At 33.5% G+C, this 19,455-nt stretch overlaps 1 protein-coding gene across 1 annotated transcript; it reads right to left on the bottom strand.

Moving 5' to 3' along the window:
• Positions 1–3,023: 3,023 nt before the first annotated feature.
• LOC108993826 lies at positions 3,024–8,914 on the bottom strand. The gene is made up of 7 exons (XM_018968860.2): positions 8,646–8,914; positions 8,108–8,250; positions 7,750–7,799; positions 7,094–7,653; positions 6,170–6,250; positions 4,141–4,203; positions 3,024–3,838 (listed from the first exon to the last, which is right to left on the bottom strand). Exons 1-7 carry the CDS (start codon positions 8,697–8,699, stop codon positions 3,782–3,784), a joined length of 1,008 nt encoding a protein of 335 aa, XP_018824405.1. The 5' UTR covers positions 8,700–8,914; the 3' UTR covers positions 3,024–3,781.
• Positions 8,915–19,455: the final 10,541 nt, after the last annotated feature.

Genomic DNA, 19,455 nt, shown 5'->3' with positions numbered 1-19,455 from the left:
CGTCATCAGCAGATACCCAGCAGTCGCCCGGGCCACTTTCTCTATACCAATTGCCAAACTTCTCCTGTATAAATCCCCTCATCCAACAGGATTTTGTATAGTTTATTCATCCAAGCACGTTTTAAAATAAATACAGTGAATTTAACATATTGTATCTATCTCTTTTTAAATTGTAAAAAAATATTTTTATAAGAAAATCTCAATTCATTGGATCACCATTCGCCGTAGACTACTACATTATCTTTATTTTGTGATAGTTGAAAACTTTTCGGGTTTTAGGTGATGTTTAGAGAATGAGATAAGATGAGAATTTTATAAATAATAGCAATATAGTTTGTAACTGGTAGTGAGATAGTTTGAGCTGTGTATTTTTTGAATTTTGAAAAATGAGAGAAAAAAATGTTGAATAAAAAATATTATAGTATTTTTAATATTATTTTTATTTGAAGATTTAAAAAAATTGATTTTTATTTTTTATTTTTTTCAGTTTAAAAAAGTTGTAATGTTTAATTTGAAAATATTGTGTCTATCTCTTTGTAAATTATAGAAAATCATTATTATAAAAAAATCTCAATCCATTGGGTCACCATTAGACTACATTATCGCTATTTTGTGATAGTTGAAAACTTTTCGATTTATAAGTCTATTTATTGACATATCGAGATGTAGAAGTTAATTAGGATAAAATAATAACTTAAATTATATATATATAATTTTTTTTTAAATACCGATCACATGCAAATAATACAATTTTTTATTAGTAACTTCTTTTGTTGAATAAGGAGATGTGATATATAAGGTTGAATGTAAATTAACTAGTTTGGCAAGCCAGCATGAATGCAAGTAGTTCTGATGAGGAATGGAATAGGTGTACAATAATATTCATGATGTTTATAGCACATGATTATAATGGGGAGGCCACATGATTATAAAAAGGGTCTTTGTAGTGGCGTGGTTGGAACTAGAATCCGATGATATCACCCCCTTTCAGTCATGTCTATTAGTGCAGTAAGAAATATAACATACGAGCGTTGCTACTCATTATTTACACATGATACTACATGTCATATTTTATTTTTATTTTTTAGTTTTATTCTTTGTAAATTAATTGAGTTCTTTTATTCATCATCTATACACTACATATTTATCTATTTAGTAAGAAAAAAAATTAAAAAATTATATATGATGTGAAAATGATAGATAATAGTTTTTTTTGTAACATTAATGTGTCATAATAACTTGAAAAATATTTTAGCTATAAAAAAATTACATAAAAATAAATTTATAAATTGACATAGTTTGATGTGATACGTCAAATTTTAAAATTATTTTTATTATAAAATAGATTTAATAAATTATATAAAATTACGTTAATTTATGAGGTTATTTTTATGTATAGGTTAACTTACAAATTTTATGGGGTCGCATGTTTAGACCAAACCATACGTGCACTACTCTGTCGAAATCTTGTTTGCTCTCTAATTTTAGTGGCAACATTTGGATTCCTTCAGATTGATTGACATCTGTACGTTTAAAGTTGTGAATTATGAAATTATTCTGTTTATGTCTTTTTATCTTTTATTTTTATATGGAATAAAATTATTTAGATAATGCTATTTGCTACCTTTCGGCTTTCGCCTTATTTAGGCTAACAAACCTCGTGATTCTACGGAGGTGAGGTGACTTCTTGAGATATCAAGGTGTGGAGGAAATGAAAATTTTCATAAATCTCATTATTATAATTTTTTTAAATCTTAAAATAATAATAATATTAAAAATATATTTTATTTAATTTCTAAATTTTATCACAACTCAGTACTCAAACGGCATGATATTTATAGAAAGCGTTACTAAAAAGGGTGTAGAAGTTGTCATCTTCCCTTCTTAAGTGTCCACACATTATCATGAGTAAGATAAAAGATTGCAACTTTGGATTCAGTTGTCCATTTTAAGAAATCCAATTTTTGATCGAATATAATAATTATTTAGATCCATGGGTAGGTATAATAATGATCACGAGGAAATAAACGGAAAATATAAAGTCAAGTGCACGGGTTAAAACCATAGAAAGTCTTTTGAAAAACAAATACCTACCTTGAGTTGTATTTACTTAAAAAAAATACATTATATTTATTTAATTTTGGTATTGGGTTTAGGTACACGTCAGGATATTTTATTTTATTTTAGCTGCATGAAATATTTATTAAGGTCAAATTCGTGGCCGTAGGCTGTCTCTATATGAATATATAAGAATAATGTTATATATAGTTTTTGGGTACGTCATGCACACTCCTTTTAAAAATAAATAGAGTTTATTATTAAAAAAATAATTTTTACATGTGAATTTTAGATTTAACTATTTTTTCAAATTGCAAATATCATTTACCCATTTCTCTATAATATAAAATCCAAGACAGGAAACTATCTAATCTTTCCAAACTAGCGGCTGCAAATGATTCTATTGTGTTTAAAGTTTAGGAGTTGTTTAGATTCAGAAATGAGTTAAGATGGATTGAAATGATTTGTGAATAATAGAATAAAAATTAAATTATTTATTATATTTTATGTAAAAATTTGAGAAAGTTATTTTAGAACTTAAAAAAATTGAATTGTTTATTATATTTTTTGTGAAAATTTAAGAAAATTATAATGATGATATGAGATAAATTGAAATGAATTTTGAATGCAAATGAGGCGTTACAACAAACGCAAGAACGCACGTTCAATGTTTGCAGACAGTAAGCGTAGCTTTCGTAAAACTGTGATTACCAATAAAATACAAAGTGAATGGCTGCTTTTACCCTCTTTGCTCGGAAATTTCCTTCAGTTATTGCTTCACAGAATTTCCCTCGCGGCGGCTGAGCCTCTTGCTCCTGACTTTGCACGATGCACTATCTTCTTCATTAATTTATTAATTTATTACAAATAAATGCTTAACCTCTTTACAAGAAATAGATGTGGAACGAGCCTCTTCTCTCACGTACGTGTTGGAATTTTACCTTCATTTTGATCGGAGAGTAGGCTTTAGTCTGGTATTGAAAATTGACTAATGCTTAAGAATGTTACAAGTTTGACGCAAAATAGACAGATCCCTACCACTCCAAAACCCTATCCCACTACTTGATTATATAAAACGTATTCCTTAAGCACAATAATAACTACAAGTTCCATATAAAACGTGTACCCAATTGGTAGTTGGCATTGTAAATTTAGTATCTAATTTAGTTCATTTTCGAATCAGCCATCAGGTCCACTAACTTGTAAGGTTTTTAATTGATTGTCTGACAGTTCCTCCAATGCCTTGTGCTTGCTACATATCAAGTTTCCCCTCTAAAACATCTGGGGATAAGAGTAATGCCCTGAGCTGGAAAATCACAAGATACTACCAACATATTAATCAAGATCAATTAATACTGGAACAGCCTTACACTCACGCGGATTTGCAACCATCACAGCCCAACCATATGATATAATATGTTTAATCAACCAAGTGGATGACACTTGTTTCTACACCTTACCGGACTATGCATGGCCTCACCAGTCTTCTACTCAATGATTTCCGGTTGATATATGAATGCGCTGCCGGGGGTGTGGGGTGGGGGGGGTGTGTATTACCTGATTCATTCTCCAAATGGGAAAAAAGTGAACTGATTCATGGGCCACTTTCAAACCGAATTTGAGTTGCACGCACTATTCATGTCATGTAAAATATTCCCGATGGTTGCTCCCCATCACAAAAACGAACAGGACTACAATTAACTTTGCTTCAAAAGTGAAACTGTCATGGTTGTCGTTTGGATCGAGGCAAAAGAGCAAGAAGAATCTTTTTTCTTGGCCCCTGCAATTCAACACATACACATTTACAGACATTCAGACAGAATGTGATCATTAGTATGAATAAAGCAACAAAATCATGAGACATTGGGTGAGAGGAACATTCATAGAGGGCAAGCTACTTGTTTGAATCAAATATCTTAAGAGTATTCCATTCTGTTTATTCTGCCCAGATACTTGTTTTTTGCTAAAATCTAAATATCAGAAAAGCAAAATATGAAGCCTAATTTTTTTACCACATAAACATAAAAGGCCAAAAGTAATATGATGATGTAAAATCAGAGAGAAAAATTGTAAGAAGAATACCATAGGTATTCCAAGTTCTTTGAGGTCAGTTTCCCCCATCTGCTTCAATGCAGTGATATCCACCTATGTATCAAGACAAGTGATCAGTATCAGCTACGTGAAAAAGAAGCTATCAAACACATTTACTGTTCAATGCAGAATACTTTAAAATCCAATGAAACATTTAATGTTTAAACAATTCGATAATGGATCCAAAAGCAATTAATTACTTCACATCATAATATGGCTGCAGGCTACAGCACCGCATATAAAAAAAACATTTGATCTCATTTCCGTGGCTTATATTTTAAAGGTCTCTGTGGTCTGCAAAACATGCTTGGTAAGTAAACTTTCATGCTCGATTAACTGGTACATCCATCCAGATCATTAACTATAAAGGAAGCATCTCATTCATTATCATTTCAATGTGTATGATGCATACTATAAATGAATCAAGGCATTTTCAAATCAAGGTGATTTTAAAGTATTACTCAAAACAGAAATAAAGTCACAGATTGTAGAATCACACAGATCTGTAATGGCAGTGGCGGGATCAAAGTATATGAATCAATTTTCAATTAATAAAGCAAAGATCATGTTTCACTTCCTCATCACAGTAATCAACAATCGTGTGTTTTCTATATAACTAACTAACAAAGAGGAAAGAGTATATGCATCTAGGTTTTGTTTTCTCAATTAACTGTGCTATAATTTTTTAGCAGATGAAATGTAATACTCTGGATTGATTATAGGAAGGTAGTTAATGTGATCTCACATTACTTGGGAAGGAGAAGTTTTGGCCCTTTATAACGAATTTCTAGGAACTCTAATTGTAACTTCTTTTTTTTTTTTTTTTTTTTTTAATGTTGGGGAACCTCTCAAAGGCAAGGCCCTTCGGACTCACCTCTGCAAAGTAAACCCCGATCTTGCGTACCGCACCCTCAGAAGTTTCCTTACACGGAAGTGGTTAAATTGTTGGCTTTTCACCAGGGGGTGTGGCCTCAAATAATTGTTTGCACCCATGAGATGTTCTTGAAGGGAGTGATACCCCAAGACTAAGGCCTTTCACCACTTGGGCCAACCCCTTGGGGTTCTAATTCTAACCTTGACTAGCCTTTTATAGTCTACGTCCAGATGTGGCTTGGAATTTCCTCGTATTGTTACATGAAATGTACAAATAGTCCATACCTAACGTTTTAATTCTATTCTCTAGTATAAAAGAATCAAATATTTTATGTGAGAACTAAAGTAGCTCTCCATTTGGAATTGTGCAATGGCTGTGCCATTGGGGGATTTAGGTAACTAAAAATCCTTTTTTCCTAAAACAAATTGCATAAAGACTTGAAAAGCTTAGTCAATGTAAAGAATGCATAATTCTATTCCACTCACAATGAAAGCCCATAAATCGTGAAGTTTTTAGGCATTGGAGATACTTAAATCAATAAAAGGTTTAGACCAAATAATCCTGCAATTTGTTGGAAACCCAATATTGCAGGTTGATCCAATGAATTTCTTATGTTACAGAAACGAAAGTAAATATCAACATTAAGTGGAAGAAACCTCTTCTTTTCTTTCAGTTCATTTATAATTTTTTTTTTTTTTTTTTTTGGGGGGGGAGGGGGTGTTTGGGGTGGAATGAACTGGCACATGCTTGTTTGCCCAAAAATAATACCAATGAACCAAGAAAAAGCCAATAAGCAGACAAACTAACATGACAATTGCAACATCAAGAGATAGCTAGCCAGCTGGTGTACACGGGTCAGATGCAAGAGAAACATCTAATCATATCAAAATATTTCATATGAGCACTTCCCAAATGCTGTGTTTTTTTTTTTTTTGTTAGTTCCCATTGCATAGCATGGAGTGGTATTTTTTTTTTCCTTTTTGACAAGGAAGCATGGAGTGGTATATTACAGGGACAATGTGTGACTTTCCACTTTTTACATGAACATGATTCAGGACATTGGAAAAAATTTAAAATATTTGTCAAATTAAGTAAAAAGAAAACATAATACTTAAAAAAAAAAAATCAAAAGAAAACAAAACATACTTCCTCAGCTTTGAAAATAATTGCATATTTTCCCAAACCCAGAGACTGTAACAAGCCATCAATAGTTTTCTGTTCATCACCCTGCATAACAACACACCACTAACAAAGTTCTGAACATCGAAAAGGATTGCTAGTGTTTTAAAATCAATAGAAATCTACACAATCCAAAAAGAATCCAGACAATACTGGTATGTATCCAGGAAACATAGAAATCGATAAAGTTCAGACCCTTTGGTATGTTTGGTTAGTGAAAGTTTTGAGAACCCTTTAGAATTTTTTAAAGAAATTTAGAAATATCTTCTGTATTGGGTTTTGTGAAAGTGGATAGGGAAAATGAGAAATTGCTTGGATAAATATTTTTTGAGATGCATTTTGTATTGAGGTTTATGAAAGTGGGTAGGTAGATTTGAAAAGATGTTTGGATTTTTTTTTTTTTTGTGAAAGGTGTTTTTTTTCTTGGTTTTTTGTTTTATTTAAAGAAAAGTTTTTTTTTTTTTTATTTCTTTATTGGCACTAGGTGTTCAGAGTTCCAACTAATCCCAAGAGTCCACAGGACCTTGACAAAGAGTTTCCCACAAGTACACCTTGAGTAATTCAAGGGGAAATTTCTTAAGTCCAATGGCCCCTGAAAATTGTTTGCACCAAAGGATTTGAACTTTAGACTTGGAGGAAATATACCAACAATACCAAGATTCTTACCACTTGAGCCAACCCCAAGGGGTTAAAAGCTAGGCAAATGATCAAATGAAATTTTTTTGGTGAAATAGAAAACTATTTTGGTGTTTAAGAAATGTTTATATTGATACTTATAAAAAAAAAAAATGTTTAGATTGAAGTTATTTATTTTGAAAAAAAATAGGGGAAACCAAACATAGCCTTGAGAACTCCCATGATCCAGAAGCAGCTAAGACAAAGGAGCAGTACCGCATATGAAATATTTTGTCCAATGCCATTCAGTGGAGGAAGTTGTCCAAGAGGAGGCGGCACTGGCTTCGCAGGTACAGGAGGTATTGCAGGTTTTGCTATGAAAGGGGTAGTACTCATGGGTCGTGAAGTATCAAAAACATCTTTCCTCATATGTTGAACTGACCTTATGTCGTCAGTTGTCCTGTTCAATGGCCTTCCATGCAGTTCTTCCACATTCCTAGGTGGGGAGAGACCCCTAGAGGTACCTATACCTAGAGCTCTATCAGGTGATCTTCGTCTTAAATGATCCAAAGTCCATGTAGAATAAGAAGCTCTCATTGAATCCATCCGAGGCAAATCATCTGGACTTCTTGTAGAAGGAATTCGCCCCAAGAAGCCTGTGTCTTTGGGTTCCACAAAGCGCTGCCTTGAATCAAGAGTAGTTAACCGGGGCCGAATGGTCTTTGACAACTTCTCACGTAGGTCAACACGCTTCTGATCATCATCATCGTGAACTCTTCTAGATGCATTCTTTTGCATGAGTTTAAATCGGAGGTCATCTCTACCAATGCGTACATCTTACATTTTAATGGAAGTGACATTAGCAGTTGGAAAACATATATAGTATTACAGAAATGCTATGAAATGGAAATTGCTTTGGGGGAATATACTACCATTTGAACCATTAGCACCCAAACTTCGCATACTGATATCTCCACGTTGGCTGCAAATGGTAACTATAACTGTAAGCTCTTCATAAAAATTAACTTAGATAAGAAGGCCAAAAAATCATGCATGCAAAGCCTCTACATCAAAGGCATCATAAAACATTCTCTAGCTCTTCACTCCGCTCATACAGAGTCAAGAGGCCACACTTGTCCATACAACAGATAAGAGACCAAACAAATTGTACATGCTGAAAGTTCCAAACGGCAGAGCATATCCACAAGGAGATAGTAAACAAGCAGGAAAGAGAAGCCACATGACTAGATCAACACAAACGAAGTAAGAAAAAATGAAAGCAAGACGCACCGTTTGTTGTAGAGTTCGCTTCCATTTGATAAGGAACTATGTACATTACTTCCTATTCTATCTCTGACAGACCGCTTAGTCCCAGCTGCAGGCAGAGAATCAGCATACGAAACATCCGATACTTGACCAGCCCTCTTTACTACCTGTATAACGATGGGCACAATTCAATGCACTAATAAGGCAGCACTACCATTTTTTTTGTTCCCAACTTGAAAAAAAAAAAAAAAAAAAAAAAAAAAAAAAAAAAAAAAAAAAAAAAAAAAAAAAAAAAGGAGACAAAAGAAGAAGAAGAAGAAAGAAATAAGTTAAGATAAGTTCAGCACTTGCACCAAGCCAGGTCGAATACATAAATAGATACATCGATTAGATCGATTTTTTTTAAAAAATTACATTATTTTTCTTGGAAACCAAACAGCCAGTCCAGCAACAATAAATTTCTCCATGTTAGTAAGCTTTCGAAACCAAAATAATAATAATAATAAAAGTAAAACTCCAAAACAGCCGGCAAAGAAAAAAAAAAATGCTTCTATTAAGATACCTGGCCACTGCGGCCAAGAGTAATGGTGATTCGGTCCCTCGAATTCCCGGACATATTTCAAAACCGAAACCCTAGGTATTCAATCAACCAATCTCACTCCTAATAGGTAAAAAATCAAAAGGTCCACGAAGCATCACCGCCTCTGATCGTTCCAAGAAAACCCTAATCTCATTGCAAAGACTCGCTCGCGGGAACGAATTCAGAAAAAAAATGAAAAATTGGCTCGTAATTATGAGCGTGTGGGAAGGAAAGGGAAGGGATGAGATAATTAGATTTTAAAAATATCTTAAACTCCAATCTAAATATTTCTCGATCTTAAAAAAATATTTTATTTTAACTTTCCATTCAGTTATAATATATATATATATATATATATATAATATTTTATTATGGTATCTAATTGTTGCTATTACTTCTCTTCATTTTATTTATTTTGTTGATTCACAACCCTCACACTGAATTCTTATTTTATTTGGTTTATCTCCATGTTATCCGTCTAGTACCTTGATAAAACTCGTTTGCCGGAGAGCGTTTAGGGCAGTTAGGTTGTTGGGTCGGGATAAGGATGGTATTCGTAGGATCCTGAAGTGCGAAGGTCGATTTTGTTTAACAACAAAATGGATATAATGTTTAGATCTAATTAAACCATTAGTTCCAGGTCGACTATGCTACCTGACATAGTTAATGAAGAAGATTGCTCTTTCAAAGAGGCTATTTCACTTGCTTTGAAATTTTGGAAGATTCTAAAAATTGATTTAAATTCTATTTACCGAACCTCTTGGGTTTAAACTATTTTTAATACTGTTTTTAATGTTAGAACGATTGAACAATCTTATGCTCTTTCAAAATCTCAAGAAAAATATTATCTATTCTCAACAGATCATATTCAAGATTTTTTGAAAAAAAGTTACAAATATTAGCATATTAGTTCTGTCCAAATTGCTGCCAAACCCTTAACTAGGAAAGGTATCAATGCATCTGTTCTATTTTGTTTACGAGATGCTAGATTCAATCATTTTGAAACTAGTATTCTTGGCATGATCCAATCCTCCTTGTCGGAATGACAGGTTCATTTTGACTGTTTTCCTGATTTAACTCTTGCTTTGGATTATAAAAATATTCTTAAAGTCTTGACTTTGAATATTTTAACCTCCGGTTATGATATGCATGATGGAAGCAAACCTCTTGCTCTTATTTTTCGGATTTACTATCGTCTTTTAAAAGCGAATTTAAATCCAAAAGCCATTGCAAAACCTGCTACGGGAAAGATTCTTTTGATCTAGAGTTCGACCCCAGATGCTAATATTCAAGTTCCAAAGATGGTTTATTAGAAAGATATTTCTCTTCCCAATGAATGGACTTTAGAATATGAAATTCCTCCTATCAGAAATATTCTCAACGACTGTAATCTTGATTACATTTGACAATATTTGGATGAGACTGTTAAAATCAATTTTGACCAGACTAGTACTCCAAGCTTAAGAAGAAATTCTTTTGCTGGGTCTAGATCTTCTTTTGCTTGTTCTGTTTCTGAAAATCCAGTAAGAACAAAAAATTTCTAGAAGATTCAGTCAAGACAGCCCAGCTTGTTAATCCTGTTTTAAAACTGAAAAGATTGTCTACATCCTCTCAAGTTACCTCTGCTTTTTATTCTACTAAGGATGCTGAATCCTCTATAGATAAATCTGTAAATGAAGAAGCTGATAAAGAAAAAGATAATTCATCTTTATCACCTACAACTTTGGATATAGCAGCTCATGTTGCTCCTATTCATCACAATTTAATTGTTTTAAACAAACATTTTGAGTTTGATTTAGTTGCTCTTGTGAATGAATATAGTTCAAAAGAAAACCGTGATAAGCGTAAAGCCTATCATGCAAAATTTTTTTTTGTTGAAAAATTACGCGTTAAGCGTAAATGGAAAGAAGAAATGAATAAGTTTCAAAGGCATATTATTTTCTTCGATTTTGTTAAAAACCATTATGTTTCTAAAAATACTTCAAATGTTGTTAAAACTGATTTTGTTAAAGAAGTAAACAGAATGGATGTTCAAACTAGCCATCCGCCTTTGGAGACAATACTTATTCCTTTTAAAGGATTTAAAGTAGCCATAGTTTTAAATTTCGTACCGTACCGACCGATATGATCGAAATTTTTCGTACCGGGCAAAATACCGGCTGGTACTGGACGTACCGGCCTCAATTTCGGCCTGTACCGACCTCAATTTCTGCCGGTACCGGCCGATATTTCGTCTAGTGTTTTTTTTTTTTTTTTTTCATTTTTTCAAACTACAAACTCATTTTTTAACCCACAATTCAGACTAGAATATTTATAATTTATATATATGTATTTATATATAATTTATTTATATATAGACTATTATTTTAGAATATAATTTATTTATATATCGAGCATTCCGAAATGTTACCCCGAAACGCTATCCCGAAACGGTACCGGTATCGAAATATTTCGTTCCAGTACCTTGACCGGTACAGTATCCGGTACAGTATTCAAAACATTGGAAGTAGCTGCCTCTCCTTTCAAAATCCCTGAAACTATTTCTAGAGATCCTGAAAAGGACAATGTTATAAAAAAAACAAAAAAGATTATTTATCAGAATAATTTTGTAAATCTTGCTCTTCATACGACCGGACAACAGTTGGATAGGACTGAAGAAAAGGTTGAAAAACCTATCTTTACTTCAAGTCCTATTTTTAAAGTTGAAAATCCTCTAGTTCCTCCCAAAGATCAGCCAAAGAAAAATTTGAAAATTACTGAAAAACTTTTGATTATTTTACCAGAAAGCCAGCCTAAAATTGATTTTAAAGACTCACAGGCCAGGACGCATGATAAAATAAATCAAATGCTTGCTGATCTCAAAAAAGAACATCCCTCTACTAGTACTTTAACTAGTAATAAAAAAGAGACTGTTCTGGTGGATACCACGAAAGAATCATCTAACAATAATTCGTCTGTTGTAAAGGATATAGATTTACTTGAAAGGAATTTTCATGATTTTGATTTAAAACCTGAAATTGCCAGATTTTCTTCAAAAGGACCCAAGTCAATGAGTCTCACGAAGAACTGGTATTCCAGGCCTACTCCTCCTAATTTACAGTTTGAAGAAAATTTTTTTCAAAACCAATCTTCTTACTTTGCCGACAAAGTTTACGAAAAGAATATTAATGAATTATCTGAACAAGAAATCCTCAATACCATAAGTAAAATGTCTTTGACTGCAAATGTTTATATCAATAATAATATCAAACAACCTGATATCGTTATGATTTTAACTCAAGGTTTTTCTGGTGTGCTTCGTTATTGGTGGGATAAACGTCTCACAGGTAATACTAAAGAAACTATTCAGAATGTTGTAAAGCGTAATGACGAAGGATTACCTATTTTTTATGATACTATTGGGATGACACATCCTGATGGTGTTAATACTTTGATCTACACTATTTTAAAACATTTTATTGGTACACCATCCAATATCACTAATCATGTCAACGATCAGTTGAATAATCTACGACGTCATTAGATGTCTAATTACAGATGGTACCAAGATGCTTTTATATCTAGAGTAATGCTTCAGGATGATAGCCATAAGCCTTACTGGAAGTAAAAGTTTATCGATAGTCTACCTCGTTTGTTTGCTTACAAAGTGAATGAAGAACTTACTGATATCTCGATATTTCTTAATTACGAAAATTATACTTATGGTGATATTTTCAGTGTAATAAAGAAACTTGGTATTAGTATGTGTAATAATCAAGAATGCTTCGTGAACATATGAGAAATAGTAAGAAAGTATGAAATGGAAACTTTTTGTGAACAATCTGATCTTCCTTCTATCGCTCAATCTAAAAGAAAGCATAAACATTCTATTAAGTTTTCTAAACCTCATGGTGGTACAAGGAGAAAACCTCATGATGACTTTTATAAGAAAACTTCTAAAAAATATTTTCCTAAGATAAAGAATCTTCAAAAGGAAAATGTTTCAATTGTGGCAAATCTGGGTATTTTGCTGATAAATATCCCAAGAAGCCCAATAAATTGAAAAAGAGGCTTAATCTGTTGAATATTGATATTAATGATCAAGAAGAACTGTTTCGACTCCCATTCTTCTTCATCATCTGATATCCAATAGTTTAATTCTAGTAATTCAGAATATCACTCAGAAATTGAGCATTCTAGTTCTCCTGAAATAAAGCTTGACTGCAACTGTAATAATTCTTGTTGCAAACCCTTGAGTAAAACAAGCAATGTTTTAATCAAGGCTGAAGAATAAGAAATTTTTTTATTAATTTTGATTTCTCAAATTACAAATCATGAGCTTAAAGAAGAATATCTTCTTAAACTCAAGAAGACAATGGTTTGTCAAGAACTTGAGACTTCTAAACAAATGATTAGTTTTCAGGACACTTTGGAGAGATTTCAAAAGAAAAAACTCAAATATGTTTCTACTTCTGATTTACAATACGAAATAAATTCTGTTAAAAAAGAAATCGTTGAATTCAGATATGAGATTAACAATCTTAAGTCTAAAAATGTGATTTTGAAACAAGAATTTTTGTGTTTAAAAATTGACAAACAACTTGATCAGGATATTCCTTCTGATAATGAGCAAGCAACCGACTCTGGTTCAAGTCATAATGATACGGCTATTGATAACCAGATACGTTTGATTCATCATACTATTCCTCTCAAATGGTTTTCACGAGTTACCATTGTTGTTTCTCATGATTTTCAATTCTCTGTTGTGGCTATGATTGATTCCGGATTAAACTTGAATTGTATTCAAGAAGGATTAATCCCTAGCCAATATTTTGAAAAATCAACTGAACGATTATTTTCGACAAATGGATCTCAGATGAAGATAAACTATGAGCTCAACCACGCTCATGTTTGCCAAGATAATATTTATTTTAAAATTCCTTCTGTTTTGGTTAGAAACATGTCCGACAAAGTGATTTTAAGAATTCATTTTATTTTATCTTTATATCATTTTTTGACTGAAAAAGAAGGTATTACTACCGACCCTTTTGGTCAGAAGGTCAAATTCAAATTTGCTTTTCGTTTTGAGATTAATATGGATAAAGGATTGAAATCTTTGCTTTCTACAAAGACAAAACATTTGAATTTCTTTCAGCAGGAAATTCAATATAAAAAAATTTCTGAACAATTATCTAGTGTTTTGCTTCAATAAAAGATTGAAGATTTTAACAGACGTTTGATTCCTGATATTTGTTCTGATTTACCCAATACTTTTTGGTATAGGAAGAAACATGTAACTCTTCCATATATTAAAGATTTTGATAAAAAAATATTCCCACTAAAGTCTGACCTATTCAAATGAATAGTCAACCTTTAAAATTTTGCCAAATTGAAATTGCTGATCTTCTCAAAAAAGGGATAATTAGACATAGAGAGTCATCTTGGTCTTGTGCTGCCTTCTATGTCCAGAAAAATGCTGAATTAGAAAGAGGAACACCTCGACTAGTCATCAATTACAAACCGCTGAACAAAGTCTTAGAGTGGATTAGTTACCCTATTCCCAAAAAAAAAAAAAGAGTTGATTCATAGGTTAAGTAATGCTGTTGTCTTCTCCAAATTTGACCTAAAATCAGGATTCTGACAAATCCAGATAGCCGAGTTAGATAGGTATAAGACTGCTTTTAATACCCCTTTTGGTCACTATGAGTGGAATGTGATGCATTTTGGTCTAAAAAATGCCCCTAGTGAATTCCAAAATATCATGAACGATATTTTCAATTCGTTCACCCATTTCACCATTGTCTATATTGACGATGTCCTTGTTTTCTTTAAATCTATTAATGATTACTGGAAACACTTGAATTCGTTTCTTGATATTATTAGATTAAATGGTCTTGTCGTTTCTGCGAAAAAGATCAAATTATTTCAAACTAAGATTAGATTCATTGATTATGATATTTCTGAAGGCAAAATCAGACCCATTCAATGGGCCATTGAATTTGCTGACAAATTTCCTGATGTCAATATTGACAAAAAACAATTGCAGAGATTCTTAGGGTCTCTCAATTATGTTGTTGGTTTTCACCAAGATATGAGGAAATAGTGTCGAGCTTTGTTTAAAAGGCTTCTACAAAACTCTCTCCCTTGGTCAGAAATTCATACTGCTCTAGTAAGGAAAATCAAAGCACATGTTAAAACTCTCCCGTGCCTTGGTATCCCTACTTCTGATTCTTTTAAAATTGTTGAAACAGATGTCTCTGACATTGGTTATGGTGGCATTCTGAAACAAACTATTTCACCAGGCTCTTCTGAACAATTTGTTCGCTTCCATTCTGGAGTCTGGAACCCTGCACAAAAAAACTATAGTATTATTAAAAAAAAAAATTATCTATAGTACTATGTATTTCTAAATTTCAAAGTGATTTACTCAATAAGAAATTCCTATTGAGGATTGATTGCAAAAGTACTAAGTATGTATTAGAAAAAGATGTTGAAAACATTGCATCAAAACATATCTTTGCACGTTGGCAAGCTATTTTGAGTATTTTTTTATTTTGATATTGAATTTATCAAATGCACCAATAATTCTATACATGATTTTCTTACCTGAGAATTTTTGCAAACACCCAACCATGAGCAAGAAAAAAGGAAAGGAAAAACAGACCACCAATCCACCACCCATTCCTGATAAAAAAAACTTATCAAGAATGAACATGTTTCTACCCCTGCTTCAACTGCTTTGGAAATTGCCAACAGATTTACCCCTCTTGGCAAAATTATTCAACCTGCTACCTTTGCTTCTATTGTTTTCACTACTTTTGACCCCTATGCCAAGACAATTGCGTCAAAAATCTTCTGCCACCCAGTATTTCCTCCCTAAAGGAAAAACTGAGTACATTAGAAAAACATATTCTTCCAATCTGTTTTACATAGAACCTAAAAGGTCTGTGTATACAGATAATTTCAAAATTGCTTCATCCTATTTTCCTCCTGGATTCCACTGGATACTAGAAGATTTCTCCAAGAATCTCTAATATTATTCCAGTATTTTAATCCATACTAATTCGCTTGTCATAAAACCTATCTATGACAAGAATGATAAAACAAAATTGATTTACCACAGTGCCTATATTTTTCGAGTCCTCACTGAGGAAGATTGGGGTACCAACCCCTATACTTCTAAAAGACTCGCCAATACAGACATTACCTACAATTACCATGACTATATTATTGTTTGGAATCATTTTATGTTCTTCCAAGTACCTGATATGAGTCATTCATGGTTTCTCAATTTTGACAAAAAATTCAAAGGGAAATTTCCTTTTTGGTTTCTCCAATGGTGGAACCAGTTTATACCTATTCCTGAGAATTTTCCTGACGAGCTCTTAAGAGCCTTCACATGTTTTGCTAATACTGTTTTTTCCAAGCTTGACAGACACACGTCCCATTTCCCCTATTGTCTCCATTTTTGCCAATGGTATAAAGTACCATGGATCATGAAGTGGACATATGAAAAGAATGCTAATATCATGAGCAGGTCTTGCTTCACTAAATGTTGGGATATGTTTCCCTATACCCAACAAATTATTGACTTTGTGATTCGAGATTTTTCCCAAACTGCACCTGACTTGCAGAACAAAAAGGAATTTCCTGCAATCACATATGATTCACTTGTTTCGACTGGATATCCCCAAATCCAGGCCCCTGCTTCACCAACTGCTTCGCAAAGAGAAAAATCCACCAGCTCATCTTCTAAGAAATCCTCAAAGTTCAAAAATAAGAATGTTCTCGAAGAACTAACGAAAAAAGAATTACTTCACCTATTCAAGCAGTCACTAGAAAATGATAATTCTGAAGAAGAAAAGAATTCAGAAGCATCATCAGAGACTTCAGTAGCTGACCCATACAACAATATTTTTGGACATGATTCTGAAGGAACCCCAAGGTTACCCGATGATGAATGATCCAAATGCTCCACCTACAAAGAAGACCGTCCCATACTGACCAAGTTCTTTGATCCATCTTGTTGCCTTATGCCGAAAGCAGACGCCCACGAAGAATTCGCTGAAGACATAATGATGACCCTATTCTGTCACCTTATGCCAAAAGCAAATGCTCCCAAAGAATCAGCTGAAGACATAATGATGACTCTATTTCACGTGATTAAACAGTATCCATCACTGTTCACTCACGATTTACTTTTACTGTTTTACTTTAATAATTGTAAACAGGAACTCCTTAATCTATAAAAAGGGAAACCTTACTTCGGAATTAGGCAGAGCCCATTCTACCCTTCTAAGTCTAGAGCTTATCCTGCCTTCTATCCCCATCTATTTCACCTGTAAGTACAAATCTGTACTACCTATTTTCAGGTTTTGTAATTAATTTTACTAAGTCTATATTTTAATGCAATTGTTAGTCTTTCATTTATCTATTTTCTATATTGCATATATGTATATGGTCAGTTTAACTGTCTGCATTTAATTGTGCATACTCTGATTCTGCTTCTTCTCTCGTGCATTTTTCCTGTTTTATTATAAATTTCAATAAAAAATAAAAACAAATTTTTAAATAAAACAAAAATTATACATGTTTAGGAAAGCCTCTTTTAAAAACTATAGATGCCAACTTTTAAAAAAGTGAGACCCTATTCTTTTCTTTCTTTCCTTTTTTTTTTCCAAAGAACTTGGACAAGACTCGCCTTAGATTTGTTGGATTATTTTAAAAAAATCTACCTATACAACTTTTCAATTTTATTTTTTACTTTCACAAATATTAATGTACAACATTTTAAAAAAATATTCATCCAACTTTTTAATATCACTTTGTCTTTAGTCTGATTGAAAACTGAATCAGACTATGACTCAAATTTATCTTGAGTATTGAGGAAATATTTTCCACACTTTGTAGAGTTGTGGATTGTCTTATTTATAGAGAAATACAAGTATACTAATAGTAGGAAACATAACAAACAGATAAGAGGAATTTCAAAAACAGAATACAACTGGATAACTAAGTCTACTGCATTTGAAACTCTAGTTTCCTACGGCTTCTCCATAACTGCCTTTGACTAAGTCTACTGCATTTGAAACTCTAGTTTCCTACGGCTTCTCCATAACTGCCTTATCCTTAACATGCCCCTGCAAGTCCAATGAAGTGGAAACTACATTGAGCTTGGATCGAAGTGCCGCAAATCTGAATGAAGAAAGTGGTTTGGTAAAAATATCGACTAGCTGTTCCTTTGAGGATAAAAACTTGACTTCAATAAGTTTCTTGGCTACCATATCCCTCACAAAATGAAAATCAATTTCGATGTGCTTTGTGCGAGCATGAAAAACGGGATTGGATGATAGATATGTGGCGCCGATATTATCACACCATAAGATGGGAGGAGCTGAAGTTCTAAGACCAAGTTCCTGCATCAAAGATTGAAGCCATTGGAGTTCAGCAGTTGTATTGGCAAGTGCTTTATACTCTGCTTCAGTACTTGATCGCGCAACTGTTGCTTGCTTTTTACAACTCCATGAGATAAGGTTTGGCCCGAGAAACACACAAAAACCTCCAGTCGAGCGTCGATCATCACAACATCCAGCCCAGTCAGCATCTAAAAATGCTTGAAGAGTTTTGTTGCTTGACTTGCTAAATACAAGACCATGGTTAATGGTCTATTTTAGATACCTAAGTAGTCATTTAGCTGACTGCCAGTGTGCAAGTTTCGGTTTATGCATGAACTGAGATAATTTATTAACAGTGAAAGCTATATCAGGCCTAGTGACTGACAAGTACTGAAAAGCACCAACTGTGCTACGAAAAAGTGTTGGGTCACTGAAATCTTCACTGTCAAAAGCACTAAGATTAGTAGAGGTAGCCATAGGGGTACTAATGGGTTTAGCTTCATGCATTTTTGTCTTTTGAAGTATATCCATGATATACCGATGTTGAGATAGTATAAGCTGCCCATCAGATTTAATGGCTTCAATACCCAAAAAAAATTCAGACTTCCCAAATCCTTAATTGCAAAGTCACTCTGTAGTGAGTTCAACAACTCATTAATAGCATGCTTGTCTGAGCAGGTGATCAAAATGTCATCCACATAAATGAGAATGTACATAGTGAACATAGATGTGGTATGAATAAATAGAGAAGTATTTGAACGAGAGCCATGAAAACCAAGGGCTAGAAGCCGATTGCTGAGGCGCGAGAACCACGCCCGTGGGGCTTGTTTTAGGCCATACAAGGCCTTTTTCAATTTACAAACATGATTTGGAAATTGAGGATGTGTATATCCTTGCGGTTGTGTCATGAAAACTTCCTCTGTGAGTGTACCATGTAAGAAAGCATTATGTACATCAATTTGTCTAATTTCCCATTGAAGAAATAGCAATGGATAGAACGGTTCTTACTGTGGTGGGTTTAATCACCGGGCTGTAGGTTTCTGAGAAATCCACTCCAGCTTGTTGAAGATAGCCCTTGGCTACTAGACGTGCTTTGTAGCGTTCCACCTCACCATTTGCTTTCCTTTTTATCCGATAGACCCATTTGGACCCAATTAGATTTCGGGCATTAGTGGGAGGTACAAGAATCCAGGTACCATTTCGGAGTAATGCATCAAACTCCTGGTTCATAGCATGTCGCCAATGAGGATGCTTAGCCGCGTTGGTGTAGCACGATGGTTTGACCATTGGAGACTCGGTTTCGGCAATGAGGGCTTTTGGAAGAGGGTATCTGATGGTGCCATCGGAACGGGTTTTGGGTTTGGTGATATTATGCTTTGATCGGGTGGTCATAGGATGGTGGGATGGAAGGAAATTTG

Source organism: Juglans regia, chromosome 13 (genome assembly GCF_001411555.2).
Source record: "Juglans regia cultivar Chandler chromosome 13, Walnut 2.0, whole genome shotgun sequence".
NCBI lineage: Eukaryota > Viridiplantae > Streptophyta > Magnoliopsida > Fagales > Juglandaceae > Juglans > Juglans regia.
Note: the sequence above shows the minus strand (reverse complement) of the source record. Positions and strands in the feature narration are given on the sequence as shown.

Excerpts from the sequence above, each read along its gene's own strand:
- LOC108993826 (XM_018968860.2), bottom strand. The coding sequence starts at position 8,699 with ATGTCCGGGAATTCGAGGGACCGAATCACCATTACTCTTGGCCGCAGT. Across the intron at positions 7,654-7,749 it reads GGGTGCTAATGGTTCAAATG|ATGTACGCATTGGTAGAGAT; the intron begins GTAGTATATTCC and ends TTAAAATGTAAG. Across the intron at positions 3,839-4,140 it reads AAGAACTTGGAATACCTATG|GGGCCAAGAAAAAAGATTCT; the intron begins GTATTCTTCTTA and ends GTTGAATTGCAG.